The sequence below is a fragment of the Varanus komodoensis genome, unplaced genomic scaffold, assembly GCF_004798865.1.
Source record: "Varanus komodoensis strain SLA01 unplaced genomic scaffold, ASM479886v1 scaffold14_3, whole genome shotgun sequence".
In the NCBI taxonomy this organism is placed as follows: Eukaryota; Metazoa; Chordata; class Lepidosauria; order Squamata; family Varanidae; genus Varanus; species Varanus komodoensis.
In genome coordinates, this window is record NW_025335439.1 from 254,740 (window position 1) to 262,805 (window position 8,066).

The 8,066-nt window shown below is 43.8% G+C and overlaps 1 protein-coding gene across 1 annotated transcript in view; it reads right to left on the minus strand.

Moving 5' to 3' along the window:
• The window catches only part of WRNIP1 (WRN helicase interacting protein 1), a 50,270-nt gene extending 43,662 nt beyond the window's left edge, over positions 1 to 6,608 (minus strand). The window contains exon 1 of the mRNA XM_044424565.1: positions 5,830 to 6,608. Within this exon, the coding sequence (XP_044280500.1) occupies positions 5,830 to 6,453 (624 nt within the window). The 5' untranslated portion in view covers positions 6,454 to 6,608. The remainder of the gene's footprint in view (positions 1 to 5,829) is intronic.
• Between the last annotated feature and the right edge of the window lie 1,458 nt (positions 6,609 to 8,066).

Sequence of the window (8,066 nt, forward strand, 5' to 3'; positions counted from 1 at the left end):
CAGCTGGATCATGAGAGACACAGCCACAAACCCTTTTAAAATTTTTAATTTTCACTCTGAACAAATTGATGCCTGCTAGTTCAACCCCTGGATGGTAGTCTTGAGGTTCAAATGTGATTTGATAGCACTTCCATATTCTGCAGAGTTCAGATATTCTGGTTGTGTCAGCCCAAACTGACTGCGTTCAGATAACGCTCAAAGTCTGAGCATGGGTTGTTCCTGAAACATGGGTTACATGTTGTCTGAGCCCAGCTCCTGTTTCCTGGGTCCCACATGGCTGACATCCAGTCCATGCTTGGCATTTGGGCTCCTAGAGCGACTGCAAAGTTTGTGTGTGCGGGTGCATTCCATGCTCTGTTCAGGATTACTCTCCCTGTTAACCTCAACATGGAACCAAATCTCTCACATGGTTTCTGTGAAAGCTGAAGTTCTGACAGTCTGCTCAATGGACAGCAAAGCTGAGGGAGTAGTGACAGATCTTGCAGAAATCTAGTCAGTCAGTTTGGGGTAGTGGCCAGAGTGTTGGACGGGGACACAGGCGATCTGGGTTCTAGTCCCTACTCAGCCATGGAGCCAAGTGAGCAACTTTGGGCCAGAGACAAGACTCTCAGCCCAGTCAACCCCATGGAATTGTTTTTGTGGGGATAAGATTGAGAGCAGGAGAATTGTGTAAACCACCTTGAGTTCCCAGAGAAGAAAAAAAGAGTGATATAACTACAATAAATAAATAAAAGTATCTACAACTGCATCTTCTCTTTTTTCTATTAGAGAAATAGCCAAGAAGTTTTAAAGTTTAGCATTCCTCTTGCAATGACTGTGAAAAGAGGCGATACCTATCTTTAGCAATTCTTCCTCCACTGCAATTAACTAATGCTTATCATATTGATGTTTTCACTTCACATTAAGAGGAACTGATGCCATTTTATCACTGTCAGCATTGTGATGGTAGGGTGACCTAGTCTGACTCTTTAAGTATTCCAGTGGGGAACTGATACAATGTATTACCAGCCCCAGGGTCAAGGGTCCATACAAAAGTGGACCTGAGAGAGAAAGAGCAGCTACCTTCTGATGCTTACTCACACACATGCTAAAGCCCTGGATTTCTCCATTGTTTGGTATGGGTAGTTGTAGCTCTCACCTCCACTGTGTGGAGAATACCAAAATGCTGCATTCAGTGTTCCTGCTCTTGAAAATGAGGTAAGTCACTTCAGTATTTTGTTATCTGTATGCCTTTAACTTTCCATAGTCCCTGGAAGTTCACAGGACTATTAAATAATATTTCATTTGCAAACCCACACATGCCAAACCAGAGAGCCTTCCAAGTAGGTACAAGCCATTCTATTATTTTTGGGTAGTCACATTTTGTTTCCAGCAGATAGGCATGCTAGTAACCAAGTTTGCTATTAGAGGGAATGATTTTATTTCATTGCATTGAACATCAGTATCATTTTATGGAGTAATTCTAAACTGGAAATGTCTCGAATGGTAGACATAGATAACTCTTCCACACATTCCCCAAGGATCACCTAACAAATTATTCAATGCTTCCTTTACACCACAAGATTAACACCCTTTATTTAGATTTTTATTTAGTCTTACACCACTGGGACAGAACACAACTGCTTGAGTATCATCTAAGAAAACCAATCAAATAAAAGCCCCATAAAAATACTGTATAGAACAAACACAAACTTATCTTAAACCAGTTTGGCCATCTAAAGCCAAGGCAAAGAAGAACTTCTTAGGGTGCAATCTGATGCATGCTTTGACCAAGTCCAACAACTCCCTGCATGGCACAGCCAGATGTCAGTTGCAGGTCATCCTGCGTTTGTCCTCTCATGAGTATAAAGGCAGAAAAAATAGTGGGGCTTTCACATGTTATGTGAGTACAAATATACAGACATGTATTTGCTTCCCCAGAAGACAGCCAAAAATGCCTTTCCACGTGATTCCCAATGTAGATTTGATGCTGACTCTATCTGGATATTTCTTCCAATGTCAGTAGAATCTAAATATTGTGACTTTGCAGTAATCAGTATGCCCAGATACTTCCTATCACAGAAATAAGCAGTTCCATTTCTTTTGTCTCAACTTATTTGATTCATTTGAGGCTCGATCCAATATGGTTTCCTGGAACCTTCCACACTCGAAAGGATAACAGGCATCTAGCCAAAGATGGGGGAGTGTAGCGATGCAGACTGCCTCTGCTATTCAGCTGATTTCAGCTACCTAAATGTCTTGCCCCTCCTTGTGAGGAGCAGAGGCCATGGCACCACCAGGATTCTTGGCAGGATGGTGACGCCTCACCCTCCCCTCTTCCCAGCATGCCCACTGCCATCTCCAGCCCACTGTCTTTGCAGCCCAACTGGTGCGGCAAGAGCTGTATGAGCTTTGAGAACAAGGGGCCCCTCCATGGTCAAGGTCCCAGCTCAGACCACAGAAGGCATTTTTAAGGTCATGTATGGGATTATGAACCATCCTATGGCCCCCTCAACGATTTCAGGAGGTCACAGGTTTCAGTACTTAAAAACTTACACATTTTTTCTTAAAGGTAAGGAATAAAATGCAAGGCCTGGATTATTATGTACAGTATTATGTTTTGAGCAATTTGGTGAGGCAGAAAATATATGTTCAAAATGTATTTTTCCCTAGTGCTTTATTTTTCTGTAGAAGGTTTAATTAGTACCAAGGAATGGATATTCACTATAAATGAGTATTAGGCAATTTTCGCCATTTCAAATTGTAATTAATTTGTTTCAGGCAACCAACCCTAGTAAATACATAGAAGGATACATATATGTTTAATGTGAAATGGAATTAATAAATTGTGACTGAAAAATTTATGGTGCCCCAACAACTGTAGTGGAAGAGAGCTGAACTCTGTTGAAATGCATGAGTTGTTGCCAACATACCATGCAGTTATCTGGCTGCTTAAAGATTCTTGGTTTGTTCTTGTTTTCAGTACTCTTTTCCCTTAAATTGAAACACTGTACGAGTAATAGAATGTGGTGCAGAATACAGCAGCCAGATTAATAACGGGAACCCACCAGTCCAAAAATGTAAGACCAGTTCAGGTTCTCTTGCATTGGCTGACTGCAAGCTTCTGGTCCCAATTCAAAGTGCTGGGTTTAACCTATAACCTATATGGATTAGGACCACAGTATCCGTTGGAGCACCTCTCCCAACCATAATCAAATGCTACATTCAGCCTCTGAGACCCTCCTCTGACTGCTAACTGCAAGAATGGAATGGGAAGGCTTTTTCTGTGATGCACCTCCCACCCCAACCTTATAAAACAGTCTCCCCACCACGGCTCATCTGGTGCCAGATTTGTCATCTTTTTCACACCAGTTTAAGAAGACCCTTTATGCTGAGGCTTTTACAGACTTATCTGGATACCCAGGGGCATGTACATTCCAAATGTTTTACAGAGTTTTTCTTTGTTATTGTTTGGTTTTAGCTGTTTTAATGTCTTCCTGATTTCATTGTATTATTTGTTTTATGGCCTGTTGTAAACTGCCTAGACAGCTTTAGCTGTGGAGAGGTATAGAAATGAAATAAATTAATAAAGTAATCATACTGCAAATACACACTGACTACTGAGACACACTAAAGAATTTCAGAAAAGCCACCTATGCTTTATAAGACTACAACAAAGCCTTTGACTGTGTGGATCACAAGAAGCTATAGATGGTCTGGAAACAAACAGGTGTTCTTCAGCACCTGTAGGTCAGAATACAGATATCTGCCTATCTTTCAATTTGTGCACAGAATATATCATAAGGAAAGATGGAGTAGGATCAGAGGAAGAAGGTGCAGAAACTGGTAGAAGATGCATTGGTACCATATTATTGGCAGAAAGCAGCAATGAATTGAAATGACTCCTGATGAAAGTGAATGAAGGAAGCACAAAAGCAGTACTGCAGCTGGACATTAAGAATACAAAAACCATGACTACAGACTACACAATTTTAAGGTCAACAATGAAGAAATTGAAACTGTAAAGATTTTGCAGACCTTAGCTCAATCATCAATTCAAAGACTACAGTCAATAAATTCTAAGAAAACTGAGAAGGAAGCGAAGGAATTAAAAACATCATCATGTAAGGATGTTTCACTGGAGAGCAAGGCAAAAATCATTTCTAATTTTGTATTCCCATTCACTATATGGTCATGAAAGCTGGACAGTGAAGAAAGCTGGCAGGAAGAAAATTCAAGATATTGTGCTGGAGAAGATCTTTGTGAATACCCTGTGTAAAAGAAAGACAAACAAGTAGATTCTAGATCAAATCAAGCCACAGATTTCCCTGGAAGTGAAAATGATGGCACTTCAGGCACATCATGAGAATGCAAGACTCACTGGAGAAAACAATCATGCTAGGGAAAGTCAAAGGCAACAGAAGAAGGGAAAGACCAAGTAGGAGATGGATTGATTCCATCAAGGAAGCTACAGCCTTGTGTTTGGAGGGCATTCATTTACAGGGTTGCCATAAGTCAGAGATAACTTGACAGCATTTTACAACAACAAGGGAAGTACATGTTGTTGCCTTTAGATGTTTACAGGAATTGTAATACAAATGCTAACTTTCATATTTAAATCACATTCAGTGTGATTTAATTTTTCCCTCAAATATTTCAGGTTAAACGTTTGGTTCAAACGGTGTGTTGAACCAAAACTTTAATATGCTCAGTTGTTTACTAAACAGAAGTAAAAAAATGCTAAATTATATTATTCTCTAGTACATCCCCTAATGCAAAAAGAACATTTTTAAAAAAACTCAGATCACTAGTTTTTAGTGAGACTACTTTTTAGGTAAGAAAGAAGGCAGGTGCTTGGTTGGCTTATGCCTTCATATATCTTAGAATGTGGCCTCCCTTCTAAACTTACACATGGGCTGAGCTGAAGTAATGTTTGCAAAATGGATATTTTTTCAGCCTTTCAGATCTGGAAATTCTAATCTATGTTTCCAACCAAGCCAGATGCAAAGCAGACCAATGTATACAAAGAACAAACAGAACAAGAACCAAACATGCAAGTCCTTTCAGATCCCTACCCCTGCCCTCACATATTCTTTTCAGCAACCTAATTGGATGGGGGAGGGGGGAGTGATTGCTGCTATTGTTAAACAATTAGATGTCAGAAATCTATAGCAAATCACCTTATGTTACCACCTTATGAGTTTCATTTCTAAAAGAGGTGCAGTTGAAGCTTCTAGATCACTTTTCCTGCAAGACCTGCTCCTAATTCCTAAGAAAATGTGAGGATGGGCTGTGATCACTCCAGGGCCCCTCTGTCCTTTGGCCTACAAATCCAATCAAGCCTTCCTACTGTTTAGGCTAAGTAGGACTCATGGATATTGTAAACCAAAACATTAGTGGACCACAAATTAACCACCCTGGTATTACTTGGTGACATTTACTGGGGAAAACTCTTACATATGTTCAAGACTTTTCTTTATATTATAAATCCTCTAAACTCACTGAATAAAGAATCTGAATGAAGCAGTCACAGATTAAACTTTATAAGGTGGGTCTCCAGATGTTTTGCCCAACTCTTACCATGACACACCACTGGCTGTGCTTGCTAGGGCTGATGGGAGGTGTTGGCCCATACAACTGGAGGGCACAAGTTAATACTCCACCATGCAGCCTTCCCCATGGTACCCTCCATATAGCCATGGTGGTGGAGATGGGAGTTGTAGTCTTAGCCATCTGGGGGGCAACCCGTCCAGAAAGGCTGTGTGGTTACATGTGACACTGAGCCTGCTGCAAGGCATTAAAAAAAAGACAGACAGACAGTGGTGGAGGCAGCACTGGCGGGTAACTCACCTTGCCGCAGCCCGGAGGCCCCCAAAGAATGACGGAAGGGATCTCGTGGGCTTCCAGCAGGGACCTCAAGAGCGTGTGCTCGCCTAGCACCTGCGTTTGCCCCATGTAATCTCCCAGGTAGTTTGGCCGCAGCTTATCTGCCAGGGGCTTCCCCTCCAGCTTTTGCGCCAGGGTTGCCCCACGCAGCTCGGGCACCGATGCGTTCACTCCTGCGGCTAGAGTCTCCCCGTCCAACTGCTTCTCTTCCCCCTTTCCCCGGGCTGGAGATGCAGCAGCGTCGTACGGAGCCCCCGACTTCTCCCCTCCAGAGTTTCTCCCTTTGTGGAAAAGGGAGAATACCGGAGCGAGACTGGGGCTGCTGCTCCCCGGCTCCTCTTCTTTGTGGCTCCTTTCCGGAGACTTGGACAGGCGCATTTTCTTATTGCAAGGCTGCTTCATCGGCAGGCCCATCGCCGTGGCCTCTGGGCTGCTGCTACTGCCCCAGCGCTCTGGGGTTGGGTCGTCTGTCCCTTCCTCCTGCTGCAAACACCTATCCAGATGTGCATTAATACTAGCGGCTGGGAGCTCAAGCAGGCAAACCGGGCAGCTCACGAGGGCTTCTTCCGGGGCTTGAGCGCCTTCCATTTCCCGGAATCCCACTGGGTTCAGCCTGATCAGCCGCTTCTGATTGCGCCTCCCCTCACGGGAAGGGGGTCTGCTGGGGAAACGCACTCTGCAAACACTCCCCGAGGGGCAAGATGAAAAATAATAATAATACGAAGGAAGGAAAAATTGCAGCGGTAGCCCGAAGAACTATTACACATGTCCGGGCGGGAAAAGAAAGGGAAATTAACTCCACCTCCTCCGGCGGGCTCTCGCAAGTGTACAGACCTTCGGGAGTTGTAGTTCTTCTGCGGCCCTGCAGCAGGATTAGCGTTTTACAGAATGTACTGTCGGGTTCAAGATCCCGGGAGCGACTCATGCGTTGCGCGACCTTCATCACCCCAGCATTTCCTGAGGGAAATACAAACGCTGGCGGGTACATGTGGCGCGCAGCTTCCTTTCAGTCTTCCCCAGACTACCTCTGGGGCAATTGTGCGGGTGGGGGGCAGCGGGATAATGCGCCTTAGCAAAAAGATTTTCTCCCCGCTGCTCTGCGTTAACCAGCTACTGTGACTGCTGGCAAGTAATCCGCGTTGAAGATTAGTGGAACTCCCAAGGAAGGATGTGCTGCAGGGCCAGGCCACGGGCGAGCGTGCAGGCGTCCTCCCAGCATGAGCAGCTGTGCGGGGAGTATTAGACCGAAACATCTGGAAAGCAGCAAGTTGCCCACCTGGACTGCTGCCTTACAGTATGGGCATGCTCTTACTAAGAGCAACCAAAATGCCGTAAAAGTCTGGTTTTCCAGTTGTCCGGAATGGAAAGGTGACAATAACTGCCCCAAGACAGGGGTGGTAAACATGTGGCCCTCCAATGCAACTCTCACCACTTTTCCAGCTTCGCCAAGAGTGAGGGATGATGAGAGTTGTAGTCAACAATATCACAAAGCCCAAACTCCGCACATTGTAGCCTATATTTTTCTAAGGCAGATTCTAAAAATGTACGAATGCTTAACAGGTGTCACACAAGGGAGCTGGTTGTGCACTTGTGTGAATCCTGAACACATTCTGCAACATTTTTCCATCCAAAGGCTATCCTGGCTGGGGAATGGTGGGAGGTGTGGGGTATTTTTCTGACTAACTCCACATAGGAGAGGTCCTAAGGCCATTAGGAGGAAACAGCGAGGAGGCTGCGCTCTGGCATTGGGTATGAATGCTCATGCATCTGAGTGGATGTGCCAGACCAAGCCATACCTGAGACTCATTATAAGCAGCTGCATGACACAAAGAACTCATTTTAATTTCTGTAATTTCTGATTACCAAAACAGCCAAGCCGAAGGGTCCTCCAGATGAAGCAGTCGCCAACCTACATTCATGGAATGTTATGCAGAAGAACATGTGAAAACAACATTGATTTCCATTTGTAATTTTCCCATGCTTTCCCATGATCTCCTTTTCTGACATCTGATTGTTTATTTATTTATTTTTGGAAATCTGTTCAGGAAGATAGGACAGAATAGCAACATAATGTTTTTTGGTTATTATTCTTATGATTATTACATTTCTCTACCATCCATACCTGAAGCTCTCTAGGAGGTTCACAACATTTAAGTTACCCATCTAGATTTCAACCAGACCCAACCCTACTTAGCTTCCAA